The 19917-nt window shown below is 40.7% G+C and overlaps 1 protein-coding gene across 14 annotated transcripts in view; it reads left to right on the forward strand.

Annotated features, from left to right (window-relative positions):
- KYAT3 (kynurenine aminotransferase 3) overlaps positions 1-19917 on the forward strand; it is a 55121-nt gene that overhangs the window by 27253 nt on the left and 7951 nt on the right. For all 14 annotated transcript variants that reach the window (XM_008264931.4, XM_008264936.4, XM_002715874.5 and 11 more), the window contains 6 exons: positions 2529-2615; positions 3104-3229; positions 3325-3445; positions 9738-9814; positions 11215-11304; positions 18334-18520. In XM_008264931.4, coding sequence (XP_008263153.1) covers positions 2529-2615; positions 3104-3229; positions 3325-3445; positions 9738-9814; positions 11215-11304; positions 18334-18520 — 688 coding nt within the window. The remainder of the gene's footprint in view (positions 1-2528; positions 2616-3103; positions 3230-3324; positions 3446-9737; positions 9815-11214; positions 11305-18333; positions 18521-19917) is intronic.

The raw sequence follows: 19917 nt of genomic DNA on the forward strand, positions 1-19917 counted from the left end.
ATAAAATCTTAAAAAAGAGAGAGAGATACAAACCGTGGAAAGTACACACTTAAAACAATAATTGCATAGCATTACATTTAACCAACAAATAGTTTAATGAAACAACTTAGTGTAGATTTAAAAATTATGAATTATTACCAGATTTTTCAAAAGCAATTTGGAGATACACCATATACACACACACAGTATCTATTTATATTTAATCTGGCCATAGCAATCATGTGAGTTTACTCAACAAAGTATTTAGAAGCGGAGAAAGTACACACAAATAAACATAGCAATGTTATTTATACAGGAAAAAGGTAAGAAAATTATTCTAGAATTCAGCAGACCCTCATGTAGCCATTAAAATAATAAAATGGAAACTCATAGTGTGAAGTTTTCATGAAATAGTACTAGGTTTTCAAAAGAGAGAAAGAAAATATGTATATGATAGTTATAAATTATGTGTTCAGACTCTCCTGATAGAAAAGCAAGAAGTCAGTGACGCTGGATCAGGCTGTCAGGAGGCTGGGACAGCCACCTGGACTGTTGATTGGCCCACTCACCTAGAGCTCAGCCAATGGTGACTGACAGCACGGAGGGGCAAAGAGAAGGAGTATATAAGGGTGCTAGAAAAAAGGCACCTGGAGGAAAACTGAGGGAATTAGAGAAGAAAAATAGTATCCTAACTGGTCTCAGCATTCACCTTTTGTATTGGGATAAAAAAAAAAGAAAAAAGATTTATTTATGTATGTATGTATTTATTTATTTAAAAAGCAGTGTGACAGAGAGCAAGTTATCCCATCTGCTGGTTCACTCACCAAATGCCAGCAACAGCCTGGGCTGGGCTAAGCGTAAGTCATGAGCCAAGAATTCCATCTGAGTCTTCTACATAGGCTGGCAGGAGTCCAAGCACTTGGGCCATCATCTGCTGCCTTCCCAGGCACATCAGCAAGGAGCTGGATAAGCAGAGCAACAGTGACTCTATCCAGCTCTCCGATAATGGAATGGCAGTGTCCCAAGCTGCATCACAACACCACGCCTGTGGAATGATTTTGCAAAGAGAAAAGCATCGTTATTCTAAGGATAGAGCTTGTAAATTAGCACTTCTGGCCGGAAAGTATACAATTCTCTGTTGCTTTCTCTCTCTTTTGTTTTGTTTTAACACTTATTATTTATTTGAAAAATACTATTTCTTTAAAATCCTGCTGCTGTCATTGTTGTATCTATTATATTCTATACTTACTTTTCTAATTTGAAATATATGAAATTCTTAATGGTTTTGACTGGAACATCCTTTACAGAATTCAACATTGTGGCATAACAGGTTAAGCTGCCCATCTGGGGACACAGGCATTCCATATCAGAGTGCCAATTCACGTCCCAGCTGCGCTGCTTCTGATCCAGCTCCCTGCTATTGTGCCTGGGAATGCAGTGGAGAATGACCAGAGTGCTTGGGCCCCTACCACACGTGGGAGACCCGGATGGAGTTCCTGGCTCATGGCTTCTGCCTGACCCAACCAGCTGTTGGGATCATCTGGGGAGTGAACCAGTGAATGGAAGATCTCTCTCTCTCCCACCCCCCATCACTCTGCCTTTTAAATAAATACATAAAACATTTTAAAAAATAATTTGATGAGAGCTATGGCCTATCTCCCCAAATAAAGCTACCTATACACATATAAAACCTTCTATACAATTTCAGGTGCTCCCCACTGCAAGCGCATTCATAAATCTCCCTGAGAAACTAAGGACTCCAATCTAGAGCCCCTAAACAATCTTATCTTTTTTTTTTTTTTTTTTTTTTTTTTTTTTTTTTTTTTTTTTGACAGGCAGAGTGGACAGTGAGAGAGGCAGAGAGAAAGGTTTTCCTTTGCCGTTGGTTCACCCTCCAATGGCCGCTGATCCGATGGCAGGAGCCAGGTGCTTCTCCTGGTCTCCCATGGGGTGCAGGGCCCAAGCACTTGGGCCATCCTCCACTGCACTCCCGGGCCACAGCAGAGAGCTGGTCTGGAAGAGGGGCAACCAGGACAGAATCTGGCACCCTGACTGGGACTAGAACCTGGTGTGCCAGCGCCGCAAGGCGGAGGATTAGCCTAGTGAGCCGCGGCACCGGCTCTATCTTATCTTTTTTAATATTTATTTATTTTAAAGGCAGAGTTATAGAGAGTCAGAGAAAGAGGTCTTCCATCTGCTAGTTCACTCCCCAAATGGCTGCAATGGCCAGAGCTGAGTAGATCCGGAGCCAGGAGCCTGGAGCTTCTTCTGGGTCTTCCCACACAGGTGCAGGCACTCAAGGACTTGGACCATCTTCCACTGCTTTCCTAGGCCATAGCAGAGACCTGGGCCACAACGCTGGCCCCTCCCTAAATAATCTTATCTCAAGGTCTTTTCCACTCCAAGTGTTAGCTCCATGAAGGCAGAGCCAACCTTTTTCACTGCTGCATCTCAACACGCGGTACAGAGCCTCACACATAGAAGGCACACAATATTTGTAAAGTGTACTGATGACTGATATGCTGTATTCTTATTTGTGTTTACTTCAGGTCATAATAATGGTGCCTTTTTACGACTGCTATGAGCCCATGGTGAGGATGGCTGGAGCAACACCTGTTTTTATTCCCCTGAGATCTGTAAGTTTGCCAGTACAGTTCCTATGCTTTAAGAAGTCTTAAAAATACCAATTACTTTGTCACCAATAAAGTTTCTACTTTGATTGCTTTTGGGGTTTACTATCTATTTCTCTTTGTCTAATCCTTTTAAAATCTTTTCAAAATAACTAAAACACTAAGGTGAACCACAGAATCTTCAATTAGCCTTGCAGTATCAGCCATGTTAACCATAGTTATAGCTGGCTCCTGGGAAGGATATAGGCATTTTAACAGCTGTTAATGTTGACAGGGTTCATTTTTCCACTTAACAGGTGTATGTGTAAGACTCAAGTCCTATTTGGCTCTCAAGGCAGAACTAAAGCCTAGTTATTGCTATTTGTGTTCTTTGCTAGTCATTTATTCAGCTACCTTTGCCATGTCTTTCTCTAATTTTTTTTCTTTATCAGGTTTTTATTTGTAAGACAGCAAACATTAATTGCATTAAATCCATCTTAATTCTTCATGCTTAGAAACCTGTTGAAGGAAAAACATGGTCTAGTTCTGACTGGACATTCGATCCTCAAGAACTGGCAAGTAAATTTAATTCCAAAACTAAAGCCATTATACTGAATACTCCTCATAACCCCCTTGGCAAGGTAAGCAACTTTGTCTCTATATCCAGTCTTCTGACCCATTGTTTTCTCATATGCTGGATAATAATTGGTCATGCTCTTTCCTTTAATATATATAGGTATATACCAAAGAGGAACTCCAAGTAATTGCTGACCTTTGCATCAAATATAACACGCTTTGCATCAGTGATGAGGTTTACGAATGGCTCGTGTATACTGGAAATAAACATTTAAAAATAGGTATGATTATAACGTGGAGTCACAAATCTAAATGTGTTTGGGGACATGTGGAACAACTGATTGGAAAGGATCCCAGGCCTGCTTTAAAATAGTCTTTGCAATGGGTATGTGTGTGGGCACTTCAAAGTAGTATTTGAATGAATGATATGTGAGTGAATTAATGAGAAATTTGAAGGACAGGCATTATAAACTTAAGGGAGGAGATTTTGGTTCATGCTGTAAATCTGTGAAACCAGGGGGTAGAACTCTTGCCCGTCTCCTTGGCTTCTTAGCAAGAATCTTGCTATTAATTGGTGTCTAAAACTTGGGGAAGCGTGCTTGCTCCTGAGGACATGCTGGACTGTGCTGAACAAATTGTCAAATGCTAAGTCAACAAGGAGAAATTATGGGGACAGTAGACTGTTGTTCAGCCCTTGCCTGAGAATTTGCCATGACTACTGGGCCATCTCATACATGCCACTTTGTCTTCTGGAGTAGTCCAACTTTGTATCAGTTATTGGACTATAAGCTGATTCTCTATAACCTTTGAATAATTGCACTTGTCTGTTGCCTTCCTTTGTCTGGAAACGTATTCCCCCAAATGCAGACACAGCTTCATCTATTTTGGGTCTTGCTCAGTATGTCAGTTCTTATGACCACCACAGTTAAGATAGTTACACCTCTCCCTTCACCATTTGTTTAATCTGTTTTGTTTTTCCTCTCTAGTAAATATCAGAATCTATGTATTTTACTTCTAAACTATAAGAAAGTGGGAATTATTATTTTTTTCCCTTCAGAGTCCTCATTTTCCAGAATACATATGAGAGTTAATCAGAAAATAATGGTTGGATAAATGAATAGGAACTAAGAAAAGGGTAGAGGAAGGAGGACTAAGACACTGTAGCAGAAATAGCTGGTAAATACATTTTAAAAATAGATAAAAAGAGTGTACTAAGACATAAAATGTGTTGCTTGTATCATAATTGTTCCTATAGTGAATTACAAATTGCTATAGAGACAGAAGAGAAAGCAGCTGCTTGAGAGGATCAGGAGAGGAATAGCAGAGGATGGAATTAGAGTGAGAAATAAAAACTTAGTTCCTAGCAGATAAACTGATATGTATTTACGGAAAAAGGCATGAAAGATCAAGATGTACTTACATTAGATGGTTTAAGTCATAAGGGTATACTATAGTAACTGGCAGAGATGAGGACAAGTGATTCTGAAGGTCTCTCTCTCTCTCACTATATATCTGAATAGAGGGTATAAACTTTGGGGCAGAGGTCAATGGTTTTGAAAGTTCTGTGGTAGAGAACCTTGAGGCACCATATTGCCATAGATAAGAATTGATCCTGAAGCCAGAAGCAGTCTTCCTAATAGAAATGTAAGTTAGAAGGCAATGCAAAAGTCCGAGTTTTATTCATACTTGTCTGTAACAAAGAACTATTTAAATAAGCCCACTTGAATTTTTCTGATTTTTTTTTTTTTTTTTTTTTTTTTTTTGCCATTAACTAAACTATGGAGCTTAGAGTACTGCATTTAAAGGTGGGAGGGGACAGCAAGAATGGTTCTGGGGTCTCTAGCCTGGGCTGTTTAGCAACAATGAGGCCCTTAACCAGAGAAAATAGGAGTAGATCTGTGAGGAACAGTTGTGCAAAGGGGGTTCCTGCTTCTCAGATTTTATGCTTGCCTTGTTGGAGTGTCTGAGACATGGACACACAATTGGAATTATGGGCTGGTAGGATCAGGTTATAAGAGGATATATTTTTGGCAGTCGTTAGAATTTTGATGGTAGGTGGACCCAAGGAAGAGAATGAGTTTTCTCAAGGAGAATATATAGAGAGTGAACAGAGAAGGCAGTGAGAGATTTAACAAGTCAGGTTGTTAGGTATCTAAATTACATCCCAGGCCGGCGCCGCGGCTCACTAGGCTAATCCTCCGCCTGCAGTGCCGACACTCCGGGTTCTAATCCCAGTCTGGGCACCGGATTCTGTCCCAGTCGCTCCTCTTCCTGTCCAGCTCTCTTCTGTGGCCTAGGAGTGCAGTGGAGGATGGCCCAAAGTCCTTGGGCTCTGCACCCACATGGGAGACCAGGAGAAACACTTGGCTCCTGGCTTCGGATCAATGCGGTGCACCGGCCACAGCGTGCCGGCCGCAGCAGCCATTGGGGAGTGAACCAATGGAAAAAGGAAGACCTTTCTCTCTGTCTCTCTCTCTCACTGTCCACTCTGCCTGTCAAAAAATAAAATAAAAAATAAATTACATCCCAGTCAATATGGACCATCTTACTGATGCCCTCTGTCTCAAGTCACTTGAACTATTTGAAATAGGAGCCGAAAATCAGATCAACATAATTTTTTATTTTGTAATTCATGCAGGTAAGCAATGTTTATTCCAAAAGATTCCTTTATGTGATCTGGAATTTATTGTTTAGACATATGAATTAAAAGCCCTTCAAGGTGAAGTGTAACTGACAGCACTACTTGGTAAAGATAGGTGAAATACATATTTAACATAGATTTTTTTAGTTGTGAAAACATCACATAAAATTAAAACAAGAAAAATATATGAATTCTCTGTCATTATTTAATAAGTACAATTCATTCGGATTAAACTTGGATAATCCATCAAATACAGTGGTCTTTGTTACATAAAAGATGCCAATTGACTATTCTATCAACTTGCAAAGTGCAATAAGTAGTTTTTTAAAATAGTAAGACTTTCTGGCCACATGTCATGAAATTAGCGTCATTGTTATATTGTCACAGATATCCTTGGTGTAGCATTCTTCATCTTGTCTCTAATCTTTTGCTGGCTTTAGTTAAAGCCCAAGTCGCCTATAACTAAAGGCCAGAGCTTCTTTGATTGAATTAAAGATTATGGCTCATATTTAAGAAGTGCAAAGACCAGTTAAGACCAGTTGTATTTCAGATGAAGCTGCAGTTTGAGTTTATAGTACAACAGATGTGATTTTCTAAGATCATCAGACCTGAAAACACTTTTTTAGTCTCTAAATTACTACCTGCACACCCAAAGCTGTGATTACCTCTTCTGCCTACTTACTCACAGTAACTTATGTGGCTTCCCAAATTGCCAAGATTGAGAGGATATAAACATCTAGATACCTTAATATTCCTTAAGGCTTTTAAGAAATACTAGAGGGGCTGGTGCTGTGGCGTAGTAGGCTAAGCCTCTTCCTGTGGCACCAGCATCCCATATGGGCACCAGTTTGTATCCCAGCTGTTCCTCTTCTAATCCAGCCCTCTGCTTATGGCCTGGGAAAGCAGTAGAATAGGGCCCAAGTCCTGGACCCCTGCACCTGCATGGGAGACCAGAAGGAAGCTCCTGGCTCCTGGCTTCGGATCAGCTTAGCTTTAGCCTTTGCAGCCACTTGAGGAACCAACAGATGGAAGATCTCTCTCTCTCTCTCTCTGTCTCTGTCTCTCCCTCTCTTTCTGTAACTCTGCTTGTCAAATAAATTAATTAAATCTTTTTTTAAAAAATATTTATTTATTTGAAAGTCAGAGTTACACAAAGAAAAAAAAGAAATAGTAGAATTTGCTCTTACTGGAGCAGATTTTTTTTTTGAAGAAAGATTTATTTATTTATTCATTCATTCATTCAAAGCGGAGGCGGGGTGGACAGATCTTCCATGTGCTGGTTCATTCCCCCAAATAGCCACAACAGCTGGGTTTGGGCATTCTGAAGCCAGGAACCAGGAACTCCATCTGGGTCTCTCACGTGGGTGCCAGGCCCCAAGCACCTGGGCAATCTTCTGCTACATTCCCAGCGTATGAGTAGGGAGCTAGATCAAAAGCGGGGCAGCTGGGACCCTCTCACAGCACTCCAGTACGGGTTGCTGGCATTGCATGTGGCAGCTTAGCTGGCTGCACCACAATGCAGGCCTCTGGATCAGATTCTTGATTCAAATGTTTTTTTCTAGTCAGTGAAATGACATTCCAGTCAACAAAAGGAACCTCGCCTTTCTCCCTACGTATGTACTGATGCATTGATAGTTGTCAAATTAATATGAAATTCCATGTAAACTATTTAGCTGATCAGGTTACTCTGAAAAAAAAAAGACATGGACTTTTATATGGCTGAAATAGTCATTAAAAATTACTTAGTTCTTTCAAATGTTATAATTAGATCTAATACTTTAGGAATGAAACTTGTGTTTAATGTTTGAGTGGCTTTGGTTTCCCCCATATATAACTTTCAGTGAAAACATGTTAGAATTCATTTCTTTAATTTATTCTTATTTTGAAAGACTTTTTTTGAAATATTGTTCTTACTAGTAGACCTTCCTGCTTTGGAATACATATATTGTCATTCTAGAAATGATATTCTACGTTATACATAGCTTAGATTTTCCGTGCTCTGATACAAAAGTAGAACATGTCATGATGTTCTCTTGGAATACTTTGGAAGACCAGAGACCTCTCAAAACTTCAAGTAATATAATTGCTTCTAGCAAATATTAGAATATTCCTTCTTCTAAATATTTTCCTTATTTGTCTTCTTGGTTTTTGTTATAATCCACAAATAATACAGTTGTATCATTTCTGATTTATATACTTTTTTGTGCTGTTACAAATATTGGCATATTCCATAATAAATTAAAATCATTTATGCATCATTTTGGAAATGTCTTTAATAAGTAGCTACTTAGACCCCCAGGAAGTATATGTGCTGCCAAAGCGAGCACAGACCCCTGTACGTTTCCTTTGTGTGTACCAGCATGCATAGACAATACAGAAACCCCCACTGTACCTCTGAGAAACAACTAGAAAAACCTGGTGGGATTGCATGTAAAGAACGTCACAGCTAAATGACTTGAGGAATCTAGAAAACAGTGTTTCAGATAGCGTTCTCAGAAGAGTAATTGACCAGTCATTGTCAACCAGCAAAATCCTCAAGCTCTTCCATTTTAGACCTCCAGGCCTGTGTTTCCCATGTTTCCCTTTAGACTAAACTACCTTCCCTCTCCTCTGGCTGGCTAAGGTCTGTTTGGTCTTCCAAGTTCAGCTCAAGCATTGTTGGCTGCAGAAAGAAGCCCCCAGCGGCCTCTGCCTTTGCGTTAACTCCCTGCGTCCTACTATTTCAGCACATACTACTCTGTATCACTGTTGTTTTGTGTGCCTATTCTTCCGCTAGATAGCAAACTCTTGGAAAATAGGAACTGCATCCTACATCTTACTCATCTTTGTTTCTTCTAGACCTTAGTCCCTGCCACTTGGTAGTTGCTAACAAATATTTGTTGGGTAAATGACTTTATTAAAGATATTCATCAACGGGAAAACCTTTATTCAGTTGATTCACATTATTTGTGAGTCCTACACGTGCAAATTCACCTACTCCCTAAAATATATTTGTAGCCTGAAAATCAGTTGCCAACAGTGCTTAATTCAAAGAAGGGTAAAAGTCTCAGCCATTCTTTATTCACTTTCCCAGCTGAGGCCAAACAAGGCATCGCTTTGCTTCTTACATCAGCTCATACTATGAGCAAGCATCTTTTTCAGTGACTTTGCTGAGAAATAGCCCCAAACACAGCACTGAAGTGCTGTTTGACGTTGCAAAGGGCAGGAAGGCTGTGATGTGCCTTATGGAGAAAATACGTGGGTTCAGTAAGCTTATTTCAGGCCCAAGTTCTAGTGCTCTTCGCTATGGAGGCCTCAAAGGCTGACAGCTAAAAGGTACAGGGCTTCTTGAGATATGGAAATGGTAATCTAGAGCTGATAGTGGTGATGGTTGTGCAACTCTGAGTACTGTAAAAGCCACACACAGATGCAAACATACACAAACAAGATTACTAGGCCTTGCCTCCCAGAATTTCTTTGATCTGGGATGAGCCCCAACTATTTGCCTTACAAGTTCCGCTGAGATGCTGATATTGCTGGTGTGAAATCACATTTCAAGAACCATTGCTTTAGGAAACCTAGAGAAATAGTCTGAGAAAATGAACAGAATAAACAAGGGCTAAACAGTTGTTAGGATCACAACTAAAACCAGGCCACAGGATCATGCAGCCACCATGAACACTGAACAGTGGATGCTGCATTCCTGAGCAGCTGCCACTTAACCTGGCCTGAAACACTGCCTTCCATTATCACTGCTATTTATGTATTATTCCAGTGTGGTATTATAGTGTTTGAGAGCAGTACAGTGTTTTCAGCTGTGTTTTGGGTTAAAGTTACATTATCCTGTATTATAATACATTTATTTTCATTGAATTCATGTATCTTTGTTATGTTTTTAGATTTGCTGAATGTGATTGAAAAACAATTATTTAAAGTTTTTTTCCCCCATTCAGCCACTTTTCCAGGCATGTGGGAGAGAACCATAACAATAGGAAGTGCGGGGAAGACTTTCAGTGTCACAGGCTGGAAGGTGAGATAAGGAAGAATTAAATTGTGGAAAAGTGAGCGTGTCTTTTCTTTTTTGTACAGTGTTTTGTATTTGCTTATCTTTTCAGTTTATGTTTTTTTATACTCAAGGATCCTTTGTTTATTCATTGACTCATTGAGACAGTCATCTCCTTAAAAGTAAACAGTTACATAATTTCTATTTCTTAAGTCATCAACTAATGACTTTTATTTGCAAAGAATATTAATATTGATGCATATTAATATACAAAAAGAAAAAGCTAATGGCTAATGTTTTGGTGCTTAGTTAGCATCAGACTCTAAATTTTACATGCACTAATCTTCGATCTCTGATCCTCATTATAAGGTGGGTGTAGTTATTTACCTTGTTTCACAGATGTTAAAACTAAAGCATAGAGAAGTTAAATAATTTGCCTGAGATTCTACTGCTAATTTGTTCAAGCCAGGACAGACAGTCTGGCTTCAGAATCCATTGACTCCATCACTGTGTTATTTACTACAATGACAGTCAAGCAGTTGAAGTCGATCTTCCAGCCTCACCTCTCCTGAACATAGCTAAGAAGCAGAAAACATCAAAAAGAAGCTTGCAGAATCTAAAGTCTCTGCAAGAGGTCTTTAAGAAGTTCATGAAAAATGCATATCTTGCCGGTGCCGCTAATCCTCCACCTTGCGGCGCCGGCACACCGAGTTCTAGTCCCGGTCGGGGCACCGGATTCTGTCCCGGTTGCCCCTCTTCCAGGCCAGCTCTCTGCTGTGGCCAGGGAGTGCAGTGGAGGATGGCCCAAGTACTTGGGCCCTGCACCCCATGAGAGACCAGGAGAAGCACCTGGCTCCTGCCTTCGGATCAGCGTAGTGCGCTGGCTGCAGCGCGCCGGCCACGGCGGCCATTGGAGGGTGAACCAGCGGCAATGGAAGACCTTTCTCTCTGTCTCTCTCTCTCTCACACTGTCCACTCTGCCTGTCAAAAAAAAATGCATATCTGGAAAAATATGCATGATTTCAAAATTTTATTGCAGCAAAATAAATTTATCTTCTATCCTATTTTTCCATGAACTTTTTGAAGTACCCTTAAGCTCTTAATCAGAGTTACTTTTACCTATAATTCAAACACGCTTAATCATCGGTTTTCAGTCCTTTAGAATACCAGAAGTAATAAATTAGAAAAGACTAATAATGAGAACAGTCTCTGTTTGCCTTCTGAAAGCAGAGTTTAGGGACTCTAATTGAAAACTTCCATAAAAAAGAATAGTGTTGGAATGGTTATAAGTACTAAGATTGCACTACTTTTGTTGTGTGAGCCTTTTAGCATTGCATGTATTTAACAAATGCATTGATTATTTTCTCAGATGTAGTATAAACGATTATATTATTTTTGAAATCTGCTTTTATCTTTTCCTTCCCCAGCTTGGTTGGTCCATTGGTCCTCATCACTTGATTAAACATTTACAAACAGTCCAACAAAATAGTGTTTATACTTGCGCAACTCCTTTACAGGTAGGCTTTATGGTAACTTGGGGGTGAAGCATGCTGTTTTGGTGACAGTGTCACTTTTACAACACATATTTGAATTGACCTAGTTTTTACTGTTATGTCCTTGGGCAATGCCTTCTAAGATAAGTTTGGAATTTAAGAGCAGACACATATCCACTGTTACCAAGGATGGTGGTTTGTTTGTTTTCTAAATACACCAGGTTTTAGCTTTGAACACTCATACATGCTGTCAGGAGTACAAAATGCTTCAAATTCTCTGGAAGACAGAGACAGCACCAAGCAAAATAAAAGATCTACTTGCCATAGGAAGCAGCAGTCCATCTTCTGAGATTTGCCCCAGAGCTTTTATCTGCAGATGAATGAAGTTATGTATGCACATGGCTATTCAGTGCAGGTAACTAGTGATAGTACATTGTCCATTCACAGACAATTTAAATAAACTGTGATCTATCCAGAAGTTGAAACAGCATATGACTATGTTAATTTCCTATTGCTGCTGTAACAAATTACAACAAACATGTGACTTATAACGATGTAAGTATATTATCTTGGGGCTGGCCTAGTGGCTCAGCAGGTTAAGCTGCCACCTGCAATGCAGGCATTCCACATGAACACCAATTTGAGTTCAGGCTGCTCTGCTTCCAGTCCAGCTGCCTGCTAATGTGTCTGGGAAAGCATCAGAAGATGGCCTAAGTACCTGGGCCCCTGCCACCCATATGGGAGAGCAGATGGTGTTCTGGCTCCTGGCTTGTGCCTGGCCCAGCCATGGCTGTTGTGGCCATTCAGGGAGTGATCCAGCAAATAGATGTCTCTTCCTTTCCCTCTCTATCACTCTGTCTTTCAAATAAATATAATAAATTTATATTTATATAAATAAAATAAAATACATAAACATTATACATATAATCATTATATATATAAATAAATAAATAATCTTACAGTTCTGCAGATGAGAAGTCCAAAATGGGTCTTAAAGGACTAAAATCATGGTGTTGGCAAAATTGCATTTCTTCTGGTGGCTCTAGAGAACAATCTATCCCTTGCTTTCTCCAGCTTCTAAGGGTTGCTAGAATTTATTGGCTTGTGGTCACATCATTCCAGTTTCTGCTTCCATCAAACATCTTTTCCTGTGACTCTGACTTTCCTACCCCCTCCTTCCCTTATAAGGACCTCTGAGATTACATTAGGCCCCTGGATCATCTCCCCTTCCCAAGATCTGAGATTAACTCACATTTGTGAAGTTCCTTTTACCATGCAAGGTAACATACTAACAGATTCTGGGTTTTAAGATGTAGACATCTTTGGAGACCATTATTCTTTTAAATTTTTATTTATTCACTTTATTTGAAAGGCAGTGAGAGAAAAAGGGACAGACAGACAGAGATCTCCCATTCACCCAGGACAGCTGAATCTAGGTGGAGCTGAAACCAGGAGCCAGCAACTAAATCTGGGTCTTCCATGTGGATGTCAGGGACTAATAATCTGCTGCCTTCCAGGATACACATTAGCTGGAAGCTGGAGTCTAATGCAGAGCCAGGACTCAAACCCAGGCTCTCCAGTGAAGGGATACCGGCATCCCAAGTGGCATCTTAACTGCTAGGCCAAATGCCAACTCCCATTATTCTTTCTACCACGCTGGCTATTGAAAAGAAAAGAATAAAGAAAGAGAATGAAGAAATTATAATTGCTGATATGAATTTTCAGAATATATAATAAAGTTAAAAAAGATGAAATACGGTACAGTATGTATTCATACCATATTTTATATAAGAAAGTATATATTGGTGTGTGTATATATATATGGAAAGTATATATTTTCTTTCAATTTTTAAAGATGTATTTATTTATTCAAAAGACCAGATTATAGAAAGAAGTGGGGAAGAGAGAGATCTTTCATCTGCTGCTTCAACCCCCAAAGACCACGATGGTTAGGGCTTGTCCAGGCCAAAGCCAGGACCAGTAACTCCATGCAAGTCTCCCATGTGGGTAGTAAGGGTCCAAGCACTTGGGCCATCTTCTGCTGCTACCCCAAATGCATTAGCAGAGACAAACCGGATCTCCTATATGGGATGCCTACAGTGCAGGTGGTGGCTTAACCTACTTACTGCACCACACACTGGCCCCCCACTTGTATTTTCTTAAAGGATCTCTAGAAGAGTCCATATGAATCTAGAGATAGGTTAGGTTAGAGATAGGTTCAAAGTCTTTTTTTTTCTCAAAGATTTATTTTACTTATCTGAAAGAATTACAGAGAGAGGTAGAGACCGCGAGAGGGGTCTTCCATCTACTGGTTCACTCCCAGATAGCCGCAATGGCTAGAGCTGCACCTATCCGAAGCCAGAAGCCAGGAGCTTCTTCCAGGTCTCCCACACGGGTGTTGGGGCCCAAGAACTTGGGCCATCTTCTGCTTTCCCAGGCCATAGCAGAGAGCTGGATCGAAAGAAGAGCAGCCGGGACTAGAACCGTTGCCCATATGGGATGCCGGCACTTCAGGCCAGGGCATTAACCCACTGCGCCTCAGCACCAGCCCCAGGTTCAAAGTCTTTTTACTCCAAAGTGAGCCCTTCATCTGTGAATTCAACTAACTGGAGAGCAAAAATATTTGGGAAAAAAATTTCATCTGTATTAGTCATGTATAGGTTTGTTTCCTTATCATTATTTCTTGAAGCAATACAGTGTGACAACTATGTATACAGTATTAGGTGTTATAATAAATAATTCAGAGATGACTTAAAGCATACAGGAGAGTGAGCAGAGGCTGTTTGCAAACACTACACAATGTTGTGTAAGGAACATGAGCACCTACGATTTTAGAATATAGCAGAGGGGATCCCCATGGGTACTGCAGCACAACTTTGTATCTTCTTTATCTTGTTTCCATCTTTTCTATACAGAAACAGGGATCTGTTTACCATCATTGTGTGAATAAGCCAAACAAAATATTATTTTTCTAGAAGGCAGTTGAGAGGGTTCCTGTACAAGGGTACTTCAAGTTCATGGGAACATTGAATTGAAAGAGAAGTTTGTTTTAGTGCAAAAAAAAAAAAAAAAAAAAAAAAAAAAAAGGAGCTCCATACATAGACTTTTCATAACATGCATTTTCCATGAGCTCTTTAAGTCCCCTCCTTGGCTACTGTAAACTTGGTGTTTCTCCTTCCTGTCAAAACTGCCTATTAGGGACCAGCATCGTGGCTCAACAGGTTAAGCTGCAGCTTGCAGTGACATCATCCTACATTGGAGTGCCAGTTCCTGCCCTGGATGTTCCACTTTACATCCAGCTTCCTGTTAATGGTCTGGCAAGGCAGCAGATGATGGCACAAGTACTTGGGCCCCTGCCACCTGTGGGAGAGACCAGGATGAAGTTTCTGGCTTCTGACTTCAGCCTGGCCCAGATCTGGCTGTTGCAACCATTTGGAGAATGAACCAGCAAATGAGAGAGATCTTTCTTTCTCTCTCTCTGTCTCTCCATCTCTCTATAGCTCTGCCTTTCAAATGAATACATCTTTTTAAATGGCCGCAACAGCCAGAGCTGCGCCAATCTGAAGCCAGGAGCCAGGAGCTTCTTCCTTGTCTCCCATGTAGGTACAGGGGCCCAAGGACTTGGACCATCTTCTTCTGCTTTTCCAGGCCATAGCAGAGAGCTGGATCGAAAGAGGAGCAGCCAGGACTAGAACCAGTGCCCAAATGGGATGTCTGTGCTTCAGGCTAGGTCTTTAACCCACTGTGCCACAGTACAGTCCCCGGGAAAATCTTTTAAAATTTATTTTTCAGTGACTCTAAAGTAATACCATGGGAAAGACTAATTCTTTTTTTTTTTTTTAAGAGATTTATTTATTTATTTGCAAGTCAGAGTTACACAGAGAGAAGAGAGGCAGAGAGAGAGGAGAGAGAAAGAGGTCTTCCATCCACTGATTCACTCCCCAATTGGCTACAGTAGCTGGAGCTGTGCCGATCTGAAGCCAGGAGTCAGGAGCTTCTTCTTGGTCTCCCACGCAGGTGCAGGGGTCCAAGGACTTAGGCCATCTTCCACTGCTTTCCCAGGCCAAAGCAAAGAGCTGGATCAGAAGTGGAGCAGCCAGGTCTCAAACCAGCGCCCATATGGGATCCCGGTGCTTCAGGCTAGGGTGTTAACACACTGCGCCACAGCGCTGGCCCCAAGACTAAGTTTTGCATTTGGTTTTATTATAAATGTCAATGGATTCTCTCAAAATAAATATATTCATTTAGTCAACAAATCTTTAATGAATATTAGATATATAGCAAGCAGATAGTCCTGCCCTTTAGGAACTTGCAACTTAGTGGGCAGATACTGATGATAAATATTTTCAAAATATTATGTATCAGATGTTGATGGATGTAAAGAAAAAAAATGAAGTAGAGAAGAAGGAGGGGCCGGCGCTGTGGCGCAGCTGGTTAGCACCCTGGCCTGAAGCACCGGCATCCCATATGGGTGCAGGTTCTAGTCCTGGCTGTTCCACTTCTTTTCTTTATTTTTTTTTTTTGACAGGCAGAGTGGACAGTGAGAGAGAGAGAGAGAGAGAGAGAAAGGTCTTCCTTTGCCGCTGGTTCACCCTCCAATGGCCGCCGCTGCAGCCGGCGCACCGCGCTGATCCCGGCAGGAGCCAGGATCCAGGTGCTTTTCCTGGTCTCCCATGGGGTGCAGGGCCCAAGCACCTGGGCCATCCTCCACTGCACTCCCTGGCCATAGCAGAGAGCTGGCCTGGAAGAGGGGCAACCGGGACAGAATCCGGCGCCCCAACCGGGACTAGAACCCGGTGTGCCGGCGCCGCAAGGTGGAGGATTAGCCTATTGAGCCACGGCGCCGGCTGGCTGTTCCACTTCTGACCCAGCTCTCTGCTATGGCCTGGGATAGCAGTAGAAGATGGCCCAAGTCCTTGGGCCCCTGCACCCACGTGGGAGACCCGGAGGAGGCTCCTGGCTTCTGGCTTCAGATCGGCGCGGCTCCAGCCGTTGCGGCCATCTGGGGAGTGAACCATCGAATGGAAGACCTCTCTCTCTCTCTTTCTCTCTCTGCCTCTCCTCTCTCTGTGTAACTCTGACTTTCAAATAAATAAATAAATCTTTAAAAAAAAAAAAAAAAGAAATAAAAAGAGAAAAGGAAGGAAAGTACCAAGGAAGAGAGTACACTTGTATTATGTTAAATAAGATAATCTTTGAAAACCTCACTTTTTGAAAAGGTCACATTTGAGTAATGAACTGAAGGAAGTTAAGCAGCCATGTGATTTCCTAGAGAAGAACCCTGTGGGTTGAGAGAACAGCTTATGCAAAGGCCCAGTGGCCTGGCTGGCATATTTATATCAGTGAATATCACAGAGGCTAGACTGGGGTGATCCAGGGAGAAGACTAGGAGGAGCTGAGATGAGAGAGGTGCCTGGGAGGCAGATGGAGCTGGGCCATGTATGTCACTGTAAAGAATGAGTGACATCAGTCATGAGAGAGTTTTTGAGCACAAGAGTGACATGGTCTGGCTTGAGTTATTTATCAAAGGGACTCTGGCTGCTGTGTTGCAGCGATCAGGGGGAAAAATGCCAATAGATTGAACCACTGTGTGGATGGTAGAACTGCTGAAAAGTGATTGGACTCCGAATATATTTTGGAGTTAGTCCCAATAGTATTTGTCAATGGATTACGTATGAGATACAAGAAAAAAGACGAGTCCAAGATAGGGCTAGTTGTGTCAGATGTTTGTCTCCTGAGCTTTGAATTTTCTAGGGCAGTATCTCCTAGTTGCTGAGAAAAAGAAACATACAGCTGAGAATCTGGAACACCTTTTCCTGCATGTCAGCGTGGGGCCCTGTTCTGCCCTCAGAAAACCATGCTTAGATACTGGCCCCTGCCTCCCGGAGAACCACAGATTTCTAGGCTGATGCAGTCCATCCTTATCTCAAAGTTTACTTCTGTACTAGTGCTGAATTCTTTCTCTGTGACCTTGCCCCACACTATGATTTCTAATCATCCCTGTTCACATTGGCCTACAAAGTTCTGTGCTTCTGCTTGTACAGATGTTTGCTGTTTGTCCATGCCCTGAGCCTGACTTGTTTACCTGTCCTGACCTGTTGCCCTCTCAGACAGCTGTCAAATCCTTGAGGTCGCCATCAGTCCAGACTGCTAGGACAAATTACTGTAGATTGCGCAAACTATAAACAAGAAAAATGTGTTTCTCACTGTTCTGGAGGGTGGGGCATCCAGGATCAAAGCATCACAGTTTATATCTTTGAGGGCCAACTACGTCATGATGGTGCCTTTCCCCTGTGACTTCCTGTGATAGAAGTGAGACGCTAGCTCTCTTTTTAGGTACTAATTCCCTTCCTGAGAGCTCTACTCTCCCACTCTGATCACCTCCTAAAGGCCTCACCACATAACATGATCACCTTGGGAGTTAGGATTTCAACATATAAATTTGGAAGACACAGAAACGTGTACTTAACAATGCTGGCTCTTACGTTGGCCCAGTTTCTCTCCTGCTGTTTGACTTGCCTGGGAGTCGGGGAAAGGAGATCCTTTGTGTGCTCCAGAAACTCCTTTCTAATCCCTGTTGCACTTAGACCACTGTCATGGGAATGAATGATACAGCAAGGATTTGCACGCTATGGAGCTGCATTTGCTCCTCTCCATAGGGGGTCAGTTTTCATTCCCACTCTGTCCCACAAGGTAATGAGAAAACAACTGACTACATCATTTCTCTGGTCTTTTTTCAGACTTTGATTTAGCAAGTCATTCTACAGCACATCTCAGTGGAAAATAGCATACTTTTCTATAATGTCTCTTTTTTAGTTTGGATTTTCATGACTCATGTCTACTCTTCAAATTAGATTTAATAATTTCTGTGTAATTGATTCCTCCATTAACTTGTGGAATTCAATATAGGTTCACAGGAATTGAACTGAAATTTCCTGAGTGACCTTTTCATAGTAATTTTACTCAGATAATTTTTATTTATTATACCAATAAGCTGAGCAATAAATAACATTATCATATTTCCTTTCCACATTTTTCCAACTTAACATACAGGAAGCTCTGGCTCGAGCTTTTTGGATTGACATCAATCGCATGGGTGACCCAGAGTGCTACTTTAATTCTTTGCCAAAAGAGCTAGAAGTAAAAAGAGATCGGATAGTACGTTTACTTGAAAGCGTTGGCCTAAAACCCATAGTTCCTGATGGGGGATACTTCATCATAGCTGATGTGTCTTCACTAGGTTTGTAAAGGTTTTTATTACTTCAAATATATGGAGATTTATGTGTGAAATTATGATAGAATGATGGAGAAAAGATGGGTGTCAAAGCCATAACTGCTTTAATCTATGGAAACAGATGGATTTAAACAATTTCAATATTTTCTATGATTCTCTTTACTTTGATTTTTTTTTTTTTGCCTTAAATATGACTGTTGTTAAGTGGCCATGGAGTCATTGTTCTTCTAGGTAGTCTGTTAACCTTAGAATTTGCTGTCATCCTGTTCTGGAGTATAATTTAAAACATATGTACAAGAAGTAATATATGTATATCCTGTGTTCATTTGAGTAAAATAATTTTTAAATCTTACTGCTTTAGCAAAGGGACCAAATCCTAGTTTTACTATTTGAAATGCAAAGTTACAGAGACAGAAAGAAACCTTCCATCCACTGGTTTACTTCCCATGTGGCTGCAACTATCCGCAGTAGGCCAGGCAGAAGCCAGGAGCCAGGAACTGCATTTAGGTCTCCCACGTGAGTGGTAGGGGCCAAAGTACTTGGGTTCATGTAGGATTGTAATTAGTATTAACTTTGTGCCAGAAAGCTCATTTAGAAAAATTGAGTATTTGTGATATATTAAGCACTGAGTTAAGAACTTTGCAAATGCCATGTTCTCACAGAAGCCTTAGAAGTTGGTGCAGTGAAGGTATTTCAACACATTTGTTAAACAGTGGAATTACAAGTATGAGTTTATTTTGGTGCAAAAAAATTTTTCATGGTATATGGAAAATACATCTTACAAAACAACTATGCATAGATTTCAAACTTGTTTTTGTACCAGAGTGAACTTATACTGTTAATTTATATTTCCATGAATATTTTGAAATAGCCATCATATTATATCCTCATTGAAAGATGAGAGAGAATCAATCTCTCATTGAAAGAGAGAGAGAAAATCAAGTAATTTACTGAGTTTAGTCAACTAAATGGTCTCTAAACCTAGAGGTCCATTACCAAACCAATGAACTTAACCTGTTTTCTGCTGTACCAAGTACCTCTTCATACCAGTGAGCTTAATCCTAGAACTAAAAAGGAACATTTGATTAGAAGACAAAGCAACAAATGAGATTACAATTCTTCTGGTAAGATGATGAGATCCCAAATCCTAGTGGAGATACTGGGAATGCAAAAACCAATTTGGGTTTTCATAGATTTCTTAAATAAGTGAATGAATTTGGTTTAAAGTCTTACCTTCTCAAGAACTGCTTTGCTTAGTTTCATTGAAGTTCTCTAGCTCAGACATTTTAAAAAAAAAGATTCCAACCTCTATCTAGTCTCTTTTCTTTTTCAGTGTCATTGACAATAATTTTTTTTCTAAGCTTTAGAAGAAAAATTGAGTATTGTTCTGTCCATTGTAGTTA

This window comes from Oryctolagus cuniculus, chromosome 7 (genome assembly GCF_964237555.1).
Source record: "Oryctolagus cuniculus chromosome 7, mOryCun1.1, whole genome shotgun sequence".
NCBI lineage: Eukaryota > Metazoa > Chordata > Mammalia > Lagomorpha > Leporidae > Oryctolagus > Oryctolagus cuniculus.